Here is a 24,535-nt window from a genome sequence, read left to right as displayed (position 1 = left end):
AAACACCGTAAATGTATATATCAGCCAAAACAGTATTTCTTTTTTTTTCTAGTTTTTTATGTTTTTGAAAAATACACATACACATACTCCACTGTAAAATACTCCAACGTAAAAATATACTGTAATATATATACAAGCATCACTGTAATTTTTGCATTTATTTTTTGTAAAAATACTTTTTCTCACTGTTTAATGTCCTAAACACCATATAACAAAAATATACTGTAATATTTTATGATAAAATATTTAATTTATGCAAGTATTTTCTTGTCAATTATATGGCAAAGCACGATTTCTTTTGATGGAAAAACTTGGAAAAAATTTTTTATGGTAAAATATGGAATAAAATGGCAACCGTTAGCGTGAAATCACCAGCGCCAATATAATTTTACTGTAATATAACAAAAAGTTGCACCATATTTATTACGGTAAAGTTCTGGCAACCCCAGCTGCCGGTTTTTACCGTAAAAACAACAGTTTCTTTTTTACAGTGTACTTAACAAATTACCGACTGACCGAGAGACATTGCCATCCTTAGAATCATGCTGTCATTTATGAAGAAAAAATATATAGGAATATATTATAGGAATAAGAATAGTTCACCCAAAAATAAAATAAATTGTATACAATACTCACCTCCCTAGGCTGTGTGTGGCACCAGAAAGAGTGTTCTACCTATTTTACAACAAGGCGACTTGGAGCACCCAAAGAATTAAAGCGAACAAACTTTGGTGTAGACTGAACAAGACAGTAAAAACGGTTATTAAATCTCCAAAATACTGTCTGAAAATTCCTGTTTTTGCCCAACCATTGCTCCTCCTCCTCCTGTTGTTGGTTCATGGACATCCAAACACATCTGTTTTTGTATAACTATGCTTAAAAAATCATTTCATTTCATTTTGTGAGGGAATTTGTTGTGCATGAATGTGGACAACAAATTCCTTCACAAGAAATTATTTTTTGTAAGAATAGTTATGCAGAAATGAACCAACAACAAGACACTGGAATAACTCTCTGCAGGAGTCTTCAGCAATGTTTTTGGATGTTTAATTACCTTTTTTACTGTCTTTTCTTTCGACTTTGTTGAATATGATTGAATTGATGTGCTTTTTGGGGTGCTCTGCTCTCCTTAATGCTAATTGATGGATAAGATATTGTGGGACCATAAAGACCAGAGAGATGAAGAGTACAATAAACAATTTATATTATTTTGGGGGAAGTCTTCCTTAAAGGCTATTGCTCTATTGGTCCAATGAGTATTTTCTGACATCTTAAAGGCAAAATAATTAAGAATTAATCAAGAGAAATGTAATTAATCGAGACAGTAATCAGCCCTATTTGATACGCTGTTAACAATCCAGCCAGTGTTAACAACTCCAACATTGTGTCTTATGCTGTTTGTGTCTGACATTGAGTCAGCGATATCTGTCTGTTCTAACCGACTGTTATAGTTTAAACAAAAGCACATCTGCTGCTGCAGATAACTGTGTAGGACAGACAGTGACTGCATAGAGAAAAGCTATCTGATCCTGCACCCTGCATGCGAGATGTAGAACAAAGATTGTAATGCAATACAAGGGCAAACATGTAGCATACTGTACTGTCGGTTCTTGTTTACCACACGTCAGTATATTGCTGGAGCTCCTTCATCTCCTGAGACTAGATTTGTTTTGGTCTGAAGAATGCTCGTGACCTGAGCAATTAGAGAAATGGCAAGTTGTCAGATGAATTGGAGCTTGGCATATTTTTGTGTTCTCGTTTATAAAACGTGTGTGTGTGGTGGGGGGGGGGGGCTCCACAGAGATCATTTAGAGATGATGATATATCCCAAGCCTCTTTTTATATCTAATTATTTAAAGCAAAAAATCTTTGAGTCTTTGAGTGTCCAGGGAATCTATCAAGCAGTCCCACCTGGGGCCCAAACCAGGAGGATGACAAACTAAAGAAAATGAATGTGCCGATAGAAATCACACCTCAGGCTGGGAGTGTTAGGACCTGAGTGGACCACGTCAGTCCAGCTGTCTACCTCATCAGTTACCTTAAATAAAAATGGCACGTGTCCCTCAACTCCTTCTTTTGGAAGGCAAGGGGGCCTGTATCCTCACTGTATTCACGGAGATTACACACACACACACACACACACACACACACTGGCTCAGAGAGGCCCAATTACCTGCTGGAAAATGCTGGCACTCAAGAGGCCCCAGACCGGCACCAAGAGCCCACAGAAGGCTCACTCACTCAGATTCATGCCCACAGCGAAACAAAGGGGATTTCATGTCTCTGTTTAAATCCTTTGGCTTTGGATACATTTCGGCTCCCCCCTATATGGACCTTTTAAGAACTGATTTATCCTCTATTACTGGGGCACTGGGCCCAGATCTGGCCCTGGGCATGCTCAGAGCACAGCACTATATTGCTCATGAGGGAAACGGGGACAGGATGACTAAATAAGAGACATCGTAAAATCACTGGTTTTGCCTTGGATAGGGTGCGGGGCATGTGCTAAGCGCAGATTAAATCGCTCAAAATACACATTATGGCCTATAAGTGATCAGATATTCGGGGTAATCTGATCAACCAGTTTGCCAAAGCTTTCAAATCTCCTGTGTGCTGACAAGTGTTGCAACAGTGTCCAGATGAGCGAAAAGCCTCAAAAATTGAGGCAGAGATTTTGCTCTCTTTATGTAGAACTCGGTGGCCCTTCACTGGAAGCACATAGAGAAAGAAAATAGAAAAATCAGAGCTTAGTGCGACAAGCACTGCCCTCTTCACTTTGTCTGTTGGTTGAGTCAGAGCAACCAGACTGAGCAGGCAGTGGATTGGCCAGTCCTCTTCTATTTAGATTGATTCTGGTGAGAATGTATGTTGGTCGGTCCGCTTAGCCATGGTAATTAAATTCGAAGGAGAAGTAAAGGCCACAGGTGACGGGTGAGTAAAAGTAATGAATGTATGAAGACAGAGCGGTGGATGCAGTGGACAAAGTGGAAATGTGGATAAAAGATCTGGGAGTGAATTAAAAAAAAATAAAGCATGACATACAAGACACCAAATGAAGTGAAGGCTAATAAAATGTGACATTAAGCAGAGCTGAGACAGATCATAACACTGACGGGCAAAGGAGTATGAAACACTAGGTCACTGCTGGCACATGCAGGCAGAGGTCTACAGTTATATAGGTCATTTAAAGGAACACAGTTACAAAGGAATGCATTAATATTATGTTTATTGTTAGATTAATCAAAATTATACTTCAATAAAATCAATCCAGTACAGAACAACCACAGGATACACCGGCAGACAGACAGAGCATCATTATGTGTACTTTAAAAACTGGTGCATTAACAAACATAACTGTTATTATAGATGTCTTACAGTGCACAGACTTCATGGTTCAGTATGTACCTCAGTTCTGAGGTCTTGGGTTAGTTTTCGGAACAGCAGGGAAAACAAAAAAATACAGAATATATTTATATTTTTACATTTAATTTGAGAAATGCACACATGCAATGGTGGCTCATTAGCCATGATTCTAACACTGAAGGCATGTTGTAGTGGGGTCCAAGGACTTTACCATATGCTTCATATCAGTATTCTCTAGGGTCAAGTGAACCCACATATACGCAGTGATAATAACACTCTGTGTAATTGATATTATTCAGGCATGGGCTGAATTAGCAATTGGAGGCTGTCTGAACGCTGTTGGTAAAAGGACTCGCCTTCATTTGAACAATGTCTCCATACATTTAGACACAAAAAAATGTGTCCATTGAGCTTGACCCAGCCAGCTAACCACGCTAAGCTGACTAGCATGCTACTAGTGCACTTTCAAAACTTTACTGCTAAAACTCCCACATGTACGAGTAGTAAATACGCTAATTGACTGGTTTGTGACAGGTTTGTGCACAGAGCATAACGAATGTCCTGTAGCTACCGTTACAACTCTACTCATTATAAATATGGAGGCAAAGCCAGTAGTCAGCTAACTTAGCTTAGCGTAAAGAATGAAAGCAGAGGGAAACGGCTGCAACATGTCATATTTACACTTTAAACTAACATGAAAAGACATATTAATATGCAATCTTTAGTCATGCTACTTAGTGCTGCTAAGCAGGGCCAGGCTATCTGTTTTCCCTCCGTTATTCTGTCTTGATGCTAAGCTAAGCTAATCGGCTGCTGTCAGTAGCCTCATGAAAGCTGTATTGATCTTCTTATCTTACTCCTGCAAGAAAGTGAATTGGCTTATTAATTCTAATCCTTTATATCATCTGATATAAACTTACAGATGGAGATGATTATATTATTATATTATTTTTTGTCAGAATTATTCAAGCATTCCTAGATATTACCGTTTTGAAGAAAGGCTGCTGGCAAAAAATACCTTGCTTTGAATTTTTAGTTAAATTTGCCAGTGATATATTTCTATTTGTACATTTAGCTTTTCTCTTTCATGGTAGAAACTGTAACTGAAAAGGAGATAAAAACAGTAAATGAAAAGGGAAGGAGAGAGGTGGAGATGAAAGTCAGAGAAGAAAGATGATGAAGATGTGAAGCTGAGGGGGAGGATGTTAGAAAGGTAGATAGGAAGAGCAGGAAGAAGAAGCAGGGGATAGATGAGTAGGATGAGCGAGGGGGAATATGAGAGGATTCCAATAAAGAAGACCATATGTGAGGATCTACATTTCTGATTATTGTGAATGTGATTACAGATTCCTTTTTTGGCAAGCTATGACAAAATTATTCTCTTACATCAATACACACACATCCACAAATCCCCACACTAACACACACACACTGTTGCTCAAAATGCTCAAATGCTCGTAATGCTCAAAAACACATTTTTCTCATTCCGTGGTGACATCTGTTCCACTGCTGCACAGATTACAATTTTCTGACCTAATAGGGCCTACCAACTGGCCATCAGCACATTTAATGTGAACTACAAATTGACCAATAACAGTTTATTATGGCTGCTCACAATTTTGAGCTCAGGTTGGGCCCACAGATCGATCAATATATGAATCTCCTTTCTCTGGCCAATGTGTCACCCGAACAAGTAAACCATACATGCATTCAGCCACTGAAAGGCAATCAATCCATATATGAAACTGTGCTCGACCCACACAAACTTATAAAGTTAAAAATTTCTTGAAGCAACTGTGCAAAGTTGGCACATTAACATATAGAATACAAACTGTCACAGATGTAGTTGGCATCAGAAGTAACATGCACAACTGCACATTTCTGATCATCTGAAGCAAATACTACACAATTATTACGTCTGAAAGGTGCCGAGGCTATTCTAATCTATTTATCACTAAGGTTGAAGTGTTCAGAGCCTCACTTGGTTTACTGCGTCAAGGCATTAACACCTATATGGATATAGGTTTCGGAAGATGGAAGTCCTATTGCTAATACATTTTTTTTTATTGGATGGAGCTCTCAGCAATGTTTACCTCTCTTGAGGCAGTGTTGCTGAAAATTGGTATGGGAATTGAGTCTTGGTTTGGGAACCGCATTCCTAAAGGTGTGGAATAGTTTCCCCTCAGGTTTCAATTCCGAAATGTCTATCAAGTTTGAAATTAAAATCACCTGTCTGTGTGGAGAGTTTTTTTTCTTCTTCCACTGTTGTTGTACTAGGCTGGTTATTTTCTCATTTCTTAAAGGGGACATATTACTTCTTTTTTTTTGGCTCATACTTTGCGTATTGTAGTAGATTCGTTTACATGCTTTAATGTTTAAAAAACTCGTTGCTTTTCTCATACTGTCTGTTTGAATATACATTTATACCCCATCTGTCTAAAACGCTCCGTATTAGCTACTGTCTCTTTAAGCCCCCCTCTTGAGAACTGAGGCAGTCTGCTCTGATTCGTCAGTATTTCTTAAGTCTCTGCACCATCATTGCAGCTGGGGAATGACTGTAACGGCACTGTAGCAGGATTTTCTACCTATATTCAGTACATTGTGACAACCTTACTTAAGTCTTGATGGCTCGCTTAAAGGCACAGTTTCTCAATAACTGCTGTGTGCGGCTAGATACTTCCACAGTGTTTATATATCACCTAGACCTGCTTTACAATAAAAAAAGGCATGGAAATGTCACTTTTTACAATATAAGACCTTTAACATTTGAAAAGTGTGGTAAATCAGTCAATAAGGAACAACTTTTAACCAGAATCAGACCCTAAGATGAACCAGGCAATAACAAGACAGAGAGACAGTGAAAAGTTGCATACTGTGGCTGTGTAGCCTACAGAAACAGATTTCACACCGGGGCCGCCCATCGGGGACCATTTCCACTGTGATCCATCATGCCTGGACAAAAAAAAAAGGAAAAACACCAAGGCAATAGCTTCCCTCCTCTGACCTGGGCAGATAACGGCACCAGCAGAAAAACTCTCCCATCACCACTGTCATCATCTCCACCTCAGTACCTGCGGCATTCACACACAGAAGTGACACAAAATGACAGAAGTCTCTTCAGGAATACAAGAAAAGAAAAATGTAATTGGCTTTCTCTGACAACTTATTGCAAAAACTTCTGCACCACTCTTCCGTAAAGTGATGCAGTGCAAGGCCATCTCAGCGGGGAGGTTGGAGCCCAAGCGACAGACTTGTAAGAGAGGAGAGCACGTACTCTTCCTCCACTGTCTTGTGGGACCGAAGCTGGTGTAGCGAGATAAATATATGATCTCTCTCTGTCAATCTTTCACACAGGAAGTGACAAAAAATGCTGTTAACATTCTTTCTCCGCTCTGATTGCGTAGGTTCTGTTTCATTTCCATCTGATTTGCTGGGAGTGCGCTGAGTGTTCTGTTAGTTATGCTAATTGTCTCCAGACCTCCCGCAGAGTGCGATCCTTTCCCAGTTGGATGGCTGTGAAGTTGTTTGCCCAAGCAGATGAGTCCGTGTGTGCCTCTGTGTGTGCGTGTGTTTACAGTGCACAGCTACAATGTGTCACAAAAGCTTTAGTGATGCTGCGCACGTGCGTTTCTGTGTGATTATGTGTGTCGGGGTGCATCAGCACGGATCTTCATGCACCAGCCATGCTTGGGCGCGCTGAATTCCCAATTCTCCAAACACTCTGAATGAAGAAGGAAAGCAGGGCAATGTTTCATCTTAATGCTGTCATATATCGATTATTCTTCTTTTTATCCTTTCCGCCTTTGATCCTATTTGTAAAGCAAAACCTGTGGAGGGGGAAAAAGACAGTTTTTCACGTTTTTTCCCCCCAGTGGATTACATCCTATGGATTTCAGGGAAAGCAAATGACCATATCCTGAAACTGAAGGAATAGTTAAGGAGTAAACCCCCCTCATTTGTCATGCTGTCTAAAGCCCACATCTTTGTGAATTCTCAGGTTTAACTCAATGCATGCCTCAGTATTTTCATTTGAGTCGAGCAGCCCCGGACCTGCCTGGCCTTTTCCAGCTGTCATCAATAACTGCTGTTAGTTATTAGAAAGCACAACTAAGTGAACCGAATGACCACACTGGACACTCTTGGGGAAAAAAACAGCATTATACCTATAATTTGAATTCCCAGCACAGAGGGAAGTGCTAGGCTGTCCTTGTACAGTACAATCACTGTGCAACATCAAAGTCATTTCCTGTCAATCACTTAGCTTACGCAGCTAATGACATCAGCTAATGCCATTAGCTAACTAAGGAGAGAAAAAAATCCCTGACTGTCCATTTCAGTTTCTTTCCAAGCCAATGCTGATAAAACAGCCATTTCACCAAAGTGTTGTGTCTTTACCATAGATACAGGTGCATCTCAATAAATTAGAATATCATAGAAAAGTTTATTTTATGTCAGTAATTCAATTCAAAAGGTGGAAATAACACATTATTTAGATCCATTACACACAGAATTAAACATTTCATATCTTCATTTATTCGATTTCTTCTAATTGTAATGGTTATGGCTTACATTTAATGAAGACCTAAAATTCAGTGTCTCAATTTTTTTTTAATATAACAAAAAAAAACAACAATTTCAAACAGAATGTTTAATATCAAAATGTTGGCCTAAAGTATGTTCATCTATATGCACTCAATACTTGGTTGGGGCTTTTTGACTTTTCCATCATATTCTAATTTATTGAGATGCACCTGTATAATGCAACAACGGCCACTTCTGTTTGTATCAAACTAGATGGCATAGAAAAAGCCTTGGAGGTATGAGGTGTGCTCCTGCTTGTGTTTGAACTTCGGATGCTCAGAGCGGGTCTGCCAGGTGGATGAAAAGGATGCATCAGCAGGGGGCAAGATTTGCCTGAAATCCGCTGAATCAATTAAAAATTGTTCATTGCCAAAAAGGCATTTGGTGTCAGCACCCCTAAGAAGAGCTGCTTATTTGGGTCATCCAGGCATAACTCACACACTTTGTGCCTGTGTTAGAATGTTTCTTATTTTCTGATTAATGTGTTTTTTTACAATTTAAGAAAAAATGTCATATTAAATGAAATGCTGATTTTCTTCTCACTCTCTGTGGCTTCAGTACTGTATCTCCACAGTTGCCATGGTAAGGCTTTTTACATGAGTCTCCTGCTGTCAGGGGAGGAAGCATTTCAATCCAACCCTGTCACCTTACCTTTACATTCATACACTACTAATTGTAGCAAATGCATTTGACAGATAAACAATATAATGCTTTTTGGTTTTTGTATCAACAAAACATGCAAATGCTGATGCAAGATGCAACATGTTTCCGATGTTTTTTTTTTTTTTTTGTTAATGGTTATGTTTAGGCACATATCATGTGAAAAATAAATAAATTAAATAATTTGAAGTATCACACAACATAACTCAAACCACTATTTTTCTCACGCATTAACCAAAGGGCTTTTGTTGTGTGAATCTAACCACAAGTGGGACTCAGGATGTGGATCCTGATCGCTAGGGGTGTCCACTGACCCAAGGACTGAGATGTTGATTGATGGAACAAAATGTAGCATTTCCTGTACTTGGAAAAACACTGTCAGTGAGGTCAGGTGTACTCAGCTAAACCAATTCATGATATATATATATATAGCCATCATCTTTCGGAAACAAAGTGTACCAGCTAAGATAAACTGTTACGGAGGTGAAATACAGAGAAATATAATGTAAGACATTTGACAAAACAGAGGTGTAGACAAATAGCTATTGCTGGTAGATGAATGCATCAAAACTCAACAAACCCGCAGCAATCATCCCCCATAGCAGCAACACTGTTATCAGCTTGCTGTTGTTGTGGGTGTGGAGAATCAACTCACTGTGGCAGGGTCAACAAGCCAGAGTACAAGTAGCCCAGAACCAGCTGCAAGCTGTCTGAAAAGTGAAGCCAATGTGGAAGTGCCTTAAACCTGTATTCTTCCATATGGCCAGTAGAGGGCGACTGCAAAAAGAAGTCAGATTGCATGAAAGGCAATGAAAAAAAATGACCCTAATGAGCTTATGGTCTCAACTACCACTGCTGAAAATCTCTCAAGTGGAAAAGTGTATAGATAGTGGTTTATTTCTCACAAGTTGGTGAAGACCAAAATAGAGCTGAAGGGAAAATTAATATTTAATTTTCATACATCAACAATGCCCACTTTTGTTTGCATCAAATTAGATCAAGTGGAAAATAGCTTTGAATTGGAAAACTATGAATGCTCATAAAAAACTGACTTCTCGCTTTTTAATATGACTTAAGATACTCCAGAACAACTTTCCCTGTGGCGGCAATATGGAGGGACTGTGCTTAGTTCTAGAGCTTGTTGCAGGAAACACACTTAGTGAGGTAAATCATAAATAGTAAATGGACCTGGTCTTGGACTGCACTTTTCATACTTTTGAGCTGCTGTGGTTCAATTGGTAGAGCGTTCTCCAATTGATCGGAATGTTGGTGGTTTGATTCCAGACCATGGCAGCCTAAATGTCGAAGTATCCTTGAGCAAGATACTGAACCCCAAATGGCTCCTGATGCTACGTTCATCGGTGTGTGAATTAACTCCCAATGGTGGCAGGTGGCAGCAGTGTGCCCTGGTAGCCTCGGCCACCAATATGAATGTGTGTGTGAACGGGTGAATGAGCGCAGTCTATAGTGTAAAATGCTTTGGATAAAAGCGCAATATAAGTGCAGTCCATTTATTTCTAGCTTTTCTTGCGCTTCAGTGAATTACGAAAGTCTATTTGAGAATCTCTTGATCAGTATTGAGACTTCTTCAAAATATCCAAAAGGTAACCCAATCAAGTTTGATCTCAACACTGTTTAACTGTTTAAGTACCACTCAAAACGCTTTACACTGCGTTCATTCAGTGGGTGACCCCTCTACCAACTGAGCAAAAGCCGCCCCTGTAGGTACTGAAAGTTGTTTTGGACTCGCTTCTCACAGCAGCGATACAGGCAGAGATTTTTACTGTAATCTCTCACAGAGTCACTAGTTACATGATTGGCCGCCACAGTGAGATGTTGGATTGCTTTCCTCAAAATTTGAGTCTGTTTCAACTTGTCTGCCGTTTAATTCCCCTGCAGGGCTGACCACCGGAGCCAAAACACACTACCCCCATTCAAATGACTGGGATTTCTTGGGTTTTTGCTGCACCACCAGAACACAGCCTATCATGTCTCTTGTGACAACTTTATACATTTATATTATGTAAGTATATACGTTTTTCCAGCTTGTTCATGTGGCTCATAAAATAAGTGACTGAGGCTTTAAACAGTTTCACAAAATTATACACTTTAGCTAAAATATGTGCAATAAATGTTTCATGTGTTATTAAGAATTCTTAATCCATTAGGAGAATCTTAAATTAAAAAGAGTTTAACAGTACTTTGGTTAAACAGTGTTGAGATCAAGCTTGATTGGGTTCCCTTTTGGATATTTTGAAGTAGTTTCAATACTGTTCATGAGATTCTCAAATAGATTGACTTAAATGTAATTCATCAAAGACACAGAACACCACTCTCTCATTAATTCAGACAGTACAAGCTGCTTTCATACTAACAGAGCTGGCGTATACTGTGTATCTTTTAGAACTATAAGTGGCTCAGTTTCTGAATGAAATCTAATCCACTTTACTTTATTCCAGACCATAGGACATGATAGCTTTTTGAAGCAGGCAAAAAATTTGGGTTTGTACTACGGTTTTACTCAACACTGTTCTTTACATGACCTTTAACTTTATGGCTTGTGTCTGTGTGTTATGACCCATATAATATGACATATGGCTCCCCGGTGCAGCGTTTCCCTCTGCTGCTCTCTGGAGCCTTGTGTAAAATAAAGTGTCATACGGAGCAAGCTGGTCTTCATCTATCTCTTTAAAATACAGCTTCTCATTCAGTTGTAGTACATTTTTTTGCACTGGATTTTGGTAAATTATTATTAAATGTGTGTTTGTCTGGAGGGCTTTTGCTTTACAGACAAAATGTGTTCTTTGCAGTGTGATAAACTTTGACTTTGCCTCTGGAAAGTCAAACACTTTGTTTTGCTGTGGGAAAGACCCACGATGTTTTAAGAGGCAGAATGAATTTTAGCTTCCCAGTCGAGGCCTCCAGTGACAAGTATCCTCGTGCTTGTTTTATGGTAATGAACATTACAGCTCACAGAAATGCCTTTTGAACCATTAAAGTAGAAAACGAGTGAAAAATAGAGACTTTTTACATACGAGAGTTCTCTACAAAGTCAGCTCATTCTATAGGCATCTTATTTTTCCGTAAGCAGAATTGCTACCCTCAGCCAGCCCCCTCCCAGAAAGAAACCAGGAGATGCTCAAAACCAACAGATAATGTCCCATGAGACTTTTCTCTCTTGTTGGTGGTAGAAGCCAGTTTGGATTCACAGCCTTAATGTGTGTGTTGGGTCACTCCAGGTTTCATCTCTCCCTGCAGTAGCATGATAATCTGTATTTAAGTCTTAAGATTTTCACCTGTTATGTCAGTAGACTGTTAAATACAACCCAGATATTAACTTCAGTCCTGTGAACTCCAATTGGTAATCTGTTCTTTTGAAAAACAGGTCTGACCTGTTTCTAGTCTGAAGCCCTAAGTTTGCTTTGGTTCGAGGTTATTGATGGTGATTTTCAAAGTGATGAAATGTTGTAAGGAAAACATTCAAACTGAAGCACAGAGGGGGAAAAAATGCCTTTCCGAGTTGGTGCAAGCATTTTAGAAGTATTACCTGTCAAGTGAAAGAGAATTCATCAGAATAACAAACAGGGCAACTGAAAAGGTTAAAAGGGACAATTCATTTATTTGGTTTGCTAGAGCCAGGGACCGACCGGGACTAAAAAACATCCCTGAACTCTGACCAGTCAACCAAATATAACAGCCTCAAACAGCACAGAGACTAAATAAAGCTGAAGTCAAGATGGAAGATAGTGTGGACATAGCATCAAAGTTTGCTTTGCTACAGTTCAGGGGCGGAGCAGGTGGGTGGCTTCTGGGGCTGAGTGTTTTCTAATGCAAAATCATCAAAACAATAGCTTAAGTTCTATAACTTGGACAATATCACCCTCTATCGGTCCGTTCTAACATTGTCATGGTGGATTGTTCAATGCTACTAGTATTTCTACATTACTACTACTAAAACTTCAACCTAATAATGACACATATGAACATTTGTGAAAATGAGCATTTCAGGGCTCACGGTACCGCAGATCGTACATACACAAACGGTTCGCGGTTGTAAAAAAGGCTGCAGTTTCGGTGTATTTTGGCGACAAAACCAGTGACCTAGGTTTAGGGTAAAAAACTTCCTAGTAAGGCGTCATAAAAGACAGTTTAACAGTTAATAAATGTACGTAAATGCCGGAAGTGAAGAAGTTATGAGGGTGACAGAGACCACGGAAGTAAATGATGGGAGTTAAGTAAACAACGGGAGTTAAGTAAACAACGGGAGTTGTGTAAACAACAGGATTTACGTTAACAACTGGAGTTACCTAAACAACTGTAGTTATGTAAACAATGGGAGTTACGTAAACAACGGGAGTTATGTGAACAATGGGAGTAACGTTAACAATGGGAGTTATGTAAACAACGGGAGTTACGTAGACAACGGGAGTAAACAATGGTAGTTACGTAGACGACGGTAGTTACGTAGACGATGGTAGTTACGTAGACAACGGTAGTTACGTAGACAACGGGAGTAACGTAGACAACGGGAGTAAACAACGGGAGTTACGTAGACAACGGGAGTTAGGTAGACAACGGGAGTTACGTAGACAACGGAAGTGACGCAAAAAAAGCGTAATTTACAAACCATGAGCCATGGAAGTTACAATATTTACTTGTTAGTTACATTGTTTTCACATGGGAAACCCATTCTCCTCGGTGGAAGTTTGAGGTTTGTTTGTTTTTAAACATCACAAAAGCTGTATTTAATTTTTTTTGTGTGTTTGTGTTACAATTGTTAGGGTTAGGCACCCAAACCCCTTTCCTAAGATAAGAAAAAAAACACTACTACTCCAACAACAGTACATACAAGTGTCTTGTGGCATGAGTGAACAACTAGATTAAAAATGTAGGCTGTAGAAGGTAAACAACTATTTTTTTTCCCAAAATCTGATTGTTAGGCATTGTATTATTTGGAATGGCTTGAGAAATAGTGCTTAAAGCTGCTCCCAGACACCCCTAGGTTTGGGCTAAGCCCTTAATGCTTACGTCTGGCTCTGCCCCTGCTACAGCATTCATGCATTATGTTTACTCTCTGGAGTCATGTGGAACTTGCTAACAGGCTCATTAACTCTTCAGATATAAACTTTCCACTGATTAAAATACAGGTGCCTATCATTTATGCTTTGCCTGAGGGCCATTAATGCACATGTGGTGTTACAGTGATGCAAACCTGTTGCCAAATGACCTAGAGAGAAAAAAATACGGATCATTACATTTCCTATGCACATTAGCAAAACACTGCATTCTTTGTGATCTCTGTTTTTCTCCATATTTTATGTATAATAAACCAAAGTCTGACTGTTCAAGAGTATAACGTTGCTCCAGTTTCTCTGCCTGTTTTTTCTTTGTTGAATAATATGAAATGAAATGACCCAGCCCAATATCCAAGGAAATAATAGACCTCATGATTTGCCCACATTCGGTTCCAATGCATGAAGTAGTGTTTCCTTTATGTAAAGAGGCAGAAAGTGATTTTGTGGAGGTCGGGGTGCTTGATAAGCATGTAGTGTGCTTGACTTTAGTGCAAGTGACAAGAGCTGAACTCCCATCACATCATTTTTATTCATCCGAACCATCTAACTATCTTTCCCTGACCTTGGCCAATGATTTAGTTGCCTAATCATAATCATAACTCATAACTAAGTTTATCCACCATTACCCAACTTCTTCTTTACCTTTACCGTATCATACCTGTCACGTAAAGATAATTTAATTAGGAAACATTGGACATTAAATACCAACTTAATAAACATAATTTGAGTGTTTGCAGAATGGTCCAATTACTGTGTTCTTATCTGGCAATAGGGATTTAATAAACATTGATGATATTAGCCTCCTGTGCTATCTAGTAATTGTAAGTAATTAACCTTCCAGCATTTAGGTTGTTACAAGCATGGCTGAACAGGTAGCAGGGATAAGACATCTGAAATTACTAGTTGTTCTTAAATGCCTCGGGCGTCTTTGATTTTGGTTATGGTTGTGTGTGTGTGTGTGTGTGTGTGTGTGTGTGAGAGAGAGAGAGAGAAAGAGCTATTATTAAATTAAGGCTAAATGTGTTTTTCGTTTTATAACTTTTCAACTTTCCATCCCAATCCACTCTGTCCAGGCCCACACACATACAAAAGAGCAGGCGAGCTCCGAGTGGGAATCCTCCCACTCTTGTTAAGCATGGTGCCCTTTATCCCAGGCATTCAAATACTTTTGTGAACAGGTGATATAAACTATACAGTGTGCAGACAATTACCGACAGAGGTATACAGTATGGGTTTTTTTTTGCATTTCATCTACCAGAAAGTGAAGCAGTTACAATTTAGTTGCTGCATTCTAAACCCAGATTTAAGCTAATATTCCCTTTACTTGGTGCAGAATAAATACTAATTATGCAACTTTAATTACTTTGCCTCACTGTGAAGTGGTAACTAGGCAATTTTTCACCCCTGAAACTTTTCCGAGATGACGATTCCACCAATCTGTCATGTTTTAAAAAACTGCATCTTGTCCTATAGCATGCCAGGCTATATGGACTATTTCCAAATATCCTGATGGCCAGTTTGACAGTATGTGAGTGTGTGTGTAGGTATCCTCTACATTATGTGCCTGTCAGTGTGTGAGTCTCAAAGAGACAACCTGGAACCTCTCAGTGAAAGCAATCAGATGGCTGGAGAGTTATAATATCCTCTGAGACTCCGCACACCAGGGGGTTGACTGACAGGATGGAATCTGTTTTTTTTCCCTCCTCTACACTTTCACCTGCAAAGATTAACTGGCTGACAAGAGGCAGTGAGATATGGATCAATCTCTAGTCTACCTGTATATCCAAAAATAGCCAGTCGCTGTTTTTTTCCCCCCGACACACATTCCCAATAATATTTTAATTAACTCTTTTTTCCCACCACTTTTTCGATGAAATGATACAAAATTAAGCTATTTTTATGGTCGTCTTGGAACTAATTACCACAGGGTTCTTCGATTTAATGTGATTCAATGTGATTTAATGTGATTGTCCCACTTCCTTACTACGACTGCAGCAGCTACAAGCCATACAGTCTGTGGTGTGGTGAAGTCGAGCATGAGATGCCAACCAAATGTCCAAAAATGTCAAATGAAGTAGAAAAAATAAGGTATCAAATGAAGTACTCTCTTGGTATCGGTATCACTTTAAGGGTACTGGTATTGGTACTAGTATATATATTTTTAAACAATATCCAGCCCTAGTTATGACAGTATTTACTCATCAAGTTGATTGCTGTAGTCCAGTAGAAATAATCCACTAGACCAAGTTAAATAACATGTTTGTTTCAACAAATCTTAAGGTTACTGACCCAAAATGTTCAACTTTCAAACTGTTGCACCGGGAAGTATATCTGCTAATTTGAGCAATGTTTCAACAAATAATAGTTCGGGTAATAATTTCAATTTGCACCACTGTATTCACTTGTACTGATAACCCAAATATGAAACTACAGACAGAGAGTGCAGTGTAGTTTTGAGAACAACTAGCCTGTCTTCATTTAAATCTCCCACCAGCATGTCTAAAGCTCACCAATTAAGTTGTTGTATCTTTTGTTTGTTTTATCAATACAAAAAACAAATTTCAAATATGACAGTTTGTTCTGTAATAGTAGGGCTACCTCACAGTAAATGGAGGGCCCAGAACATGGAACTCATCAATGTGAGTAACAATACGCCAGCAACAGGTCAAAACATACAAAATAAATCAAGTGTTTGGCACCAAAACAGACCTGGCTTGTCTAAGATGCAAGGCAGAGTGCAAAGACAGTTTACTGAGGAGATTCTATTCATCTGGGAAACGCCAGCTGCAGCTTTATTAGGCCCAGCCTGAGCCATCCAAGTGTAGCAAGTAGGCCACAATCATATTATTCTTGCAAGTTGTTTACTTGAATTGTCTTCCAGCTTTTGGGTGCTTAAAAATATTTGTTTCTTTTTGCCAGTACTAAGGTAAAGATCAGTGAGAGAGTTGTCTTGGTAGAGCTGTCCATGGTGCTGATCATGCAACTGCCACAATGTCACTGTCTTGCAGCTATTATTTTTCATTAATCAACTGACTTAAGCCTGGGATTGCATTTGTATGAATTGTAATTTAATTTGCAGAGTAACTTCACTTTGTAAATGTTTATTAATGTTGAATCAACCAAATTGTAGCTCCAATTTTAAAATATATAGTAAAGCACATAATTTCACAATAGTCTTTTACCATATAGACCTGTATAGAAACTGTTCAACATGAATCTTTTTTTTTTTTTTCATTTTAAAGTCAGAAAATAATAACTTTAATCATAATTGGCCAAATGCTAGGCCAATTACTTTCCTCTGGCTATGACTGAGTGCTGACAATCATTATTATTAAACTCAACTCAACTATTCACAGGAAATCTCTGTGACTTCCTGACTTTAATGGCTCAATTTTATTCATGGCCGCAGTGGTCCAAGCGTATCATTTTACAATTTGTAGATTTTCTTTTGCTTGTGACGGCCCTGGCCCTTAGTTGAAGGTCTCCGACTATAGCCTCAGTAAACCTGTTCATAAAGGTGCCATTGGTTATGTGCAGTGGTTGGGTGCAGTGAGTTCCTGGTGTGTTAAATTGTCACTGTGACGCTGTCTTGCTAGCAAAGAACAACATTGTGCTCCACTGTTTGCATGGTATTTATAAAGTAACTGTGCTTTTATTTAACCACAGTTTTTGGCTTATCGTCCAACAAGTGCTTTTGGCACTTTTGTTTTTTCAGATACTCTTACTACTTATTTCTCATAGAATCAGGTTTACTAAGGCTGCCCAGATCTCAGTAATGACATTTTAAAATGAATTGTGATCATAACCAAATGGAAGGATGGATAAATCAGCACTAATAAAATAAGTAGATCCCTGCAAATACACACAGTAAACTAAGTGTTTCTCCATTGTCTAACAGTGACAAAGATATATTTCTCTGATGGTCGTAGTCGGTGTTCATACATTTTTAATTGGCAGCTAAACAGCAGGTATAAAAGCACATGACACATTTGTCTACCTATGCATTCTTTGTAATCAGGGTTAGCGCAAGCCCACACACCTTGCAAAAGACACAGTACACCCAAGCAAACATATACACTGAAAACCCCAAAACGCAGGTGCACACAGACAAATACATACATTTCTCCCACTCACAAGTTTTTCCAAGTGTACCATAGCTCAAACTTAGCAAGAAGCTGCACTTCTCTTTTTTTTTCTGGGTTGTGTCTGCAGCCTGTTGTTATTCCTGGTGCTCTGCAGTACAATACACATGCACACACACACACACACACACACACACACACACACACACACACACACTCTGCATCCCATTTAAGTGCTGCTACAACACCCAAACCCACACACTCCCTAGGCAACTGTCACAGTTCATTCATGTTAATATTAAAGTCATTTTGTATTCTGCCACAGCAGCTTAGAGCTAATTATATGTCCCATAAATCACATATGTCTTCTCTTTGAAAGGAAATAATTAGCATTTCATTAAATGTTGCACACTGAGTAAAACCCTTCTGTAAAGGTTGATGCATTTACAGCTGTGACCATTACCTTTCATTTCCATAATTCTTGCGCGGTGCTGTGTGAACACAAGTGCACATTGGCATTAGCTGGAGGTCTTACCTGTGCACAGGAGAAGCGCGGTGAGTCCCACGCACCGGAGTGTCTCACCCATGTCTCGCCGTGGACTCATGTTTATTCGGGGGAGGGTGGTGGTGGTGGTGGTGGTGGGGATGGATAACTCCCTCAGCAGAAAGCTGCACAACTTTGCACGCAATTTATCCTCTCTGAGCAGTTCTCCATTTGAAAGAAAACAGCTGTATTCCGCGCGACACCACCTGCCAGCACAAACATGAACGCACAGTCAGTGCCAGAAGTCCACACTTCTCCCAAAATATGTATAGCACATGTAATGAATCAACTTCTCACATGGGTTTTTTTTTTTTCTCTCTCTCTCTCTCTCTCTTGCTGAGCTGATTCCTCATGTTGCCTCAACCTCAATTTTTGAGGATAAAACAGGTGCCCCCGGGTGCGTAAAAGCAAACCGCCTGTCACCAAATCTCACCCTACAGCACCCAGGATGTTTAATATTTGACAAATGTGTGCATAACGTGTCAAGGATTTTATCATCCCTCTCTCTTTCTCTATGTCTTGGCTTGTAAAATAACCACTATTCTACAGAAAGCAATGTAAATAAGAAGTGCAGTGTTTTTTTCTTTGCTTCTTACCATATTTCTCTTATTGCACAGGATCCGGCGCCGCGCTCTCATCCAACACTGACAGAAAAATTCTTCTTCTCAGGCTGGAATATTTTCATACGAGCAAAAAAAGAAAAGTCCCCCAAAGAGATCTCATGACACGCGCAGCTATGTGGTTTTTCTTCTTCCTCTTCTTTTTCATAGAGTGATGGATTGACAGCGATCCAAATCACCTGGCAAGTGACATGTATGCGCATTCAGTGTCTGGCGAATAGTCCTACAACTTTCCACGCGATGGAAAGAGAAGAAGCGTACACAGATGATCAGTGGCGGCGGTGATCCAGGAGCTGTTGCCGCTCTGCACCCTGTGGCTGTGGACACGGAGAGTGCTGGTGCAGAAACCGAAGGGGGGTGGGGGGGAGAACGGGACGCGCACTCCGGGCTGGATTGGCAAATTAGAGGGTTTGCGGGCGTCACGTCAGCAAGTATTGTGCCATCCAATTCCCGGCTCATATCACATGGGGATTGCGCTTTTTTTTTTTTTTTTCATCGTTGAGAAAAGAAAGTTGATGGCAAATAAGAAAGGATCTCCCCATCTTATAGTTTAATTACATTTATGGTTTAAAATGAGCAAGAGGCTGCAGGTAAGTCATAATCACTATCTAAACAGCAGGAAAAACACTTTATTATTTCCAGCATTAGGCATTATTTAATAAATAATTAGAAATAATCAAACAATAAACAGCATATGGAGCTCCCTGTCATATCCACTTCCATTATCATTCACAATATACATAACACAAATCTAATGTATGTGATATGCAATGAAGTCAAAGCCATTCCCATGATTAAACTGCTCCAAACTCAGGTTCAAGTGGTTATCAATGACACAAAAAAGCACACATTACATTTGTATTTTACCACTCCCATAACGTGGATGGATCATTAGTGTCCAGTGAGTGAGGAGAGAAGGAGAGGAGCAGTGCAACCTGTTGTGCCACGGGTCCTTCATGAGAACCAACAGTGCCACCTATGGGGCACCTCTGACTGCAAAGCTGCTGGCCTCAGTGAGCTCTCTGACTTCTGAGTCAGACAGGAGGAAGTGCTGCAGGGATGCAAGCTGTTTTCAGCACACTGTGGGCTGAATGTGGTGATATGCAGCAGAAGCAGTCAATTCTTAAACGGCACCAGGAAATAGAAACATGTATATATGCTGGTGCAGACAATAATTAATTAAGTCATTACAATGTAGGTCACATTGTCTCTTAGCCATGTGTATAGATATAGTTCAGAAGTTTCACAAGAAATAGGAACATTTCCACCAAAAATCAGAACAAGAGAAGAAGAAGATGAGCAACATATGGTAGGAGAATAATTACAATATTATAGGGATACTCCAGCTTTAATTATTGCACTTCTATAAAGTTGGAGGACTCAAAGGAGACTGGTTGTGTATTGTGGTTGAAAGTGATGCAGCAGAGGCTGATATCCAGACTTTTATTTCTACTGTGTCAAGCTCCTCTAACAGTCCTTTATAATTCATTTAGTCTCCTGTTAATGGCCTCGTATCTCATTGTCTGCCAGGAGCACAAAAATTACTTTTTATTCATTTTTAGGACACATTTTTATGTTGCACTTTTTAGATGTTGGTCGTTTTATACTATATAATTTAACTGGATGAAGGATTATAATTATTAGGTGTCTGGAACTTAAGTTATCGCTCGCAGTCTCGCCATTCTGGACATTCTGTTTCCAATAAACACCAACAAAGACACTGTTTTAACATGAAATATATTTTTTCTGTGTTCTTTTTCTGGTTTTAATCACCTGGTCTGAGGGACCGAGGACCTCTGTAGATAATTTGGCTCCCAATAAATGCTTCCTGAATAATGAACTCCAAAGGAATCCAAATTAGAAGGAGCTGATTGCAATGACGGCAGTCGTTATGAAGAAAACAACTCCAATGATCCCACGGTACTTTACAACGTCACCAAACTCCGTCTTTAGTTGGAAATTGTTTTGATTAGTAGCCCCCTAACAGCAGAAAATTGCCTGTTGTGGATTTAATCCTTAATGATTTATGGTTGAGTTATATTTTTGGTTGAATCTACAAAGTAACAAAAATACAATATTGGCTTCCAAAATCAATGGTGGAACAAGTATTCAGATTCTTTACTAAAATAAAAGTGCTAATACCACACTGCAGAATTGTTCCACCACAAGTCCTGCATTCAAAACTTATTTCAGTAAAAGCACAAAAGTGTCAGCATCAAAATGTACTTATAGTATCAAAGTAAAAGTACTCGTTTTGCTGAATGGCTCAACTCAGATTGTTTTATATATACCAAATATATTATTGGATAATTATTATTGATGCATTTATGTAAGCAGGCTTTTAATGTTGTCCAGGTAGGGTTATTTTAACTACTTAATACATTTTGATGAGGTTTAATTTAGAAAAATGAATAATCTTTTTCAGTGGGTCATGTTTTTCATGTTAAATCTCAACCTGAAAAGTAACTAAAGCTGTCAGATAATTCTTAAAAGTAAAAAGTACAATATTTGCCTCTACATGGTAGTGGAGTAGAAGTGTAAAGTTACATAAATGGAAAAAGTACCAAAAAAAAGTACAGTATTTAAGTTAATGTACTTAGTTACATTCCACCACTGTCTAAAATATAGCTAAGTAAAAAGTAGCATACAATAAAAATACTCAAATAAAGCACAAGTATCTCAAAACTGTACTTAAGTACACTACCTGAGTGAATGTACTTAGTTTTATTCCACCACTGCCGAGTAGTAAGCATTAAGTAAAGTATATATAGAGCATTGTTCTAGGATCAATAATCCAGCCATCCATCCTATCAAAGCACACATGGATGGATGTATAGCTGTTGGTGGTTTCGCCTCCTCTGCACCCTGCTGGGTGAAAAGCCCAAAGTACCAGCTAACACGCTCGCTATTCCTCAAGAGAAGAGTGAACAAGCCACAATGGGACACACGAACCAGTGACATGTTGAAAGGCAGCCAGAGGAGTCACCCCGCAGCTGAAGCCTCTCCACAACAGCGCTAAACACCAATTACAGGCCATCAGCGGCAGAGTGGAGGGACCCTGTGGGGTTTGGAAGAGAGGGGGAGCGAGCTGCCTGCTTCATCCTCTCCTCTTCTCCATGCTTTCTGCTCCACCACTACCATTCAAGTAGAATGAGATATCAAAGGAGAAACAAATTCTGGATTTCCATCTCAAAAGATCGCACTCAACGAAGGCTTCCCAGAACACATAAAACTGTTCATGAAACTGACATAAAATATGTATTGTGCGTTTTATATACAGTTCAGACTTTCTTGGAACTGCCTTCTTTCTTCGGATTTTGGCTTGTCACTTGAACTGAAAACCCAAACATATAATTACTATGTTTCCTGCATATTATTTTTGGAGCCCTTATGTGTCCTGCACCACATTATTACCAGTTGATGTCTGAATAATGTTAAATGAATGCTTTGCAGAGCTATAAGTGACAGAAGGTGGGTAATAATATTAATGTTAAAACAGCAGCTGTCAAAACAGTGTCACCAGCTGAAAGCATGATTCTTTCAATTATTTCTTTATTTTCTTTAATTTAATTGAGCCTTTCTGGGATCTGTCTGTCGACCTGTCCGGGGTGTACCCCGCCTCTCGGCCCAGTGTCAGCTGGGCCTGGCTCCAGTCTCCCAAGTTCAGAAAAGGATAAAACCTTTAGTTTTACCAGGACTATTCTCATTGAGTTTCAGAATATCTTATACAAGGGAGTCCTGGCTCAGTCAGTGGCATAGAGACTTTTTAAAACACTTTTTAAATAGATTAACAATACAAAACTATGGTGGCCCTGAAGTGTAAATCACAACGGCAAATCAGAAAACACAACGACAATTTAATTTGTTGAAATTTTGTTTGTATTTTTTATTTTCATCTAGCTATGTAATTTAAGTAAAGTATAGTTACTTATAGGTTTAAGAGGGAGGGTCGCATATAAGCCCTTTGGGCTTTTTGATCTTTCCTGCATTTTCTTTTACTGTTTCTTGTACTGTTATTTCCTAGCGATTGTATGTTTTTTTGAGTGCAAACACCAATAAAAAAAAAATAAATAAAAAAAATCAGAAAACACAACGACAAATCAGAAAACACAGCGACAAATCAGAAAACACAACGACAAGTCAGAAAACACAATGACAAATCAAAAAACATAACAGCAAATAAAAAAACACAACAACAAATCAGAAAACACAACAGCAAATAAAAAACACAACAACAAATCAGAAAACACAACGACAAATAAAAAAAAACAACGGCACAATCGTTGTGTTTTTTGATTTGTCGTTGTGTTTTCTAATTTGTCGTTGTGTTTTCTGACTTGTCGTTGTGTTTTTTGATTTGTCGTTGTGATTTGCACTTCAGGGCCACCGTACAAAACACATAAACAGACCTCCAACCCATCCAATCAGACACCACATGCTATACAAAGTTAGGCAAAAAAAAAAAAAAGAGGTGAAAATAATCAAAATGACCAAGACAATAATAATGACATAATGATTTATAAAAATAGTTTGTCTCCAGTCCGCACTATATACTCATGACTTCCAGTCAGAGAACCGTCTGCCCATCAACAGCAGATTTTTCAGATCTGCAGGTATATAATCAAGGAAGGGTGTCCAAACTATTAGGAACAACTCGTCCTTGCCCTTTACAGCATCTTGTAATCGTTCATGAGGGAGGATATCAAAGATCTCCCTGTACCAAAGGGTGACACGAGGTGAAAGAATTTTGATCCAGTTTTTTTTATATACTTTTGAGCAACTAGAAGGAGTTTATCAAGGAGCTTATGATGTGACGCAGTGAGATGTGAGTCCCTAGAGGGAAGGTCTAGGAGGAAAACACCAGGGTCTTTCTTATTTTTTAATTTTTAATATCCCACTGACTACCTTTGAAATAAGTGTCCAAAATCTGGAAGTTAGTTTACATTCCTAAAAGTATAATGGAAATACATCCCCCTTTCTAAGATGCACTTGGTACACAGAGGAGATATGGAGTGGTCAATTTTGTTTAAAATAACAGAAGTAGTATGCAGCCTGTAAAGTATCTTGTACTGAGTTTCTCTCAGCCAAGTAGATGTGGACTTTACCAGGCGTATAGTTGCCAGCCACTCGTCCTCAATACATTGGCTTAGAGACTTTAAACAACACAGACAAAAAGTTAAAAGAAGCTATATGAAAAATGAAAAAGTAAAAGAAAGAAAGAACAGACCATGCTTATGAAATAATGTCATTTAAGGTGACTCTGAAGCTCATACCAAGACAAGAGCGCAAAGACTTTAATTTCTTGCATCATCCCCATATCACTTTTATTTCTGCCTACTTTAACTTGCCTGAAAAATGCTTTCCCCCATTAAATTCTTCTTTCTTTTCACAAAGCTTCTCTCTTACTTCATTCTACAGTCACAGAAATATTCTAAGGATGCCATGGCTCTGACCTTTACTATCCTCCCTGGCTGCTTGTAATGTTGGTGATCTAAGAACTTAACTTTATTGCAGTCAGTATAAGTTTCACTGATGAGAACATTAGCTGCGTGCCTGAAATACAAAATGTTAAATATCTGTCTTGAGCAACAGTGAAGGAACTTTTTTTTC

General features: G+C 39.0%; 1 protein-coding gene across 1 annotated transcript in view; it reads right to left on the bottom strand.

Annotated features, from left to right (window-relative positions):
• si:dkey-112m2.1 (transmembrane protein 132C) overlaps positions 1-19,233 on the bottom strand; it is a 196,321-nt gene extending 177,088 nt beyond the window's left edge. Inside the window, exons 1-2 of the mRNA XM_059358067.1 lie at positions 18,902-19,233; positions 18,297-18,511 (exon numbers count right to left, since the gene is read on the bottom strand). Coding sequence (XP_059214050.1) covers positions 18,297-18,366 — 70 coding nt within the window. The 5' untranslated portion in view covers positions 18,367-18,511; positions 18,902-19,233. The remainder of the gene's footprint in view (positions 1-18,296; positions 18,512-18,901) is intronic.
• Between the last annotated feature and the right edge of the window lie 5,302 nt (positions 19,234-24,535).

Source organism: Centropristis striata, chromosome 19 (genome assembly GCF_030273125.1).
Source record: "Centropristis striata isolate RG_2023a ecotype Rhode Island chromosome 19, C.striata_1.0, whole genome shotgun sequence".
Lineage (NCBI taxonomy): Eukaryota > Metazoa > Chordata > Actinopteri > Perciformes > Serranidae > Centropristis > Centropristis striata.
The sequence above is the reverse complement of the archived record's forward strand: the minus strand, read 5'-3'. Positions and strand labels throughout refer to the sequence as shown.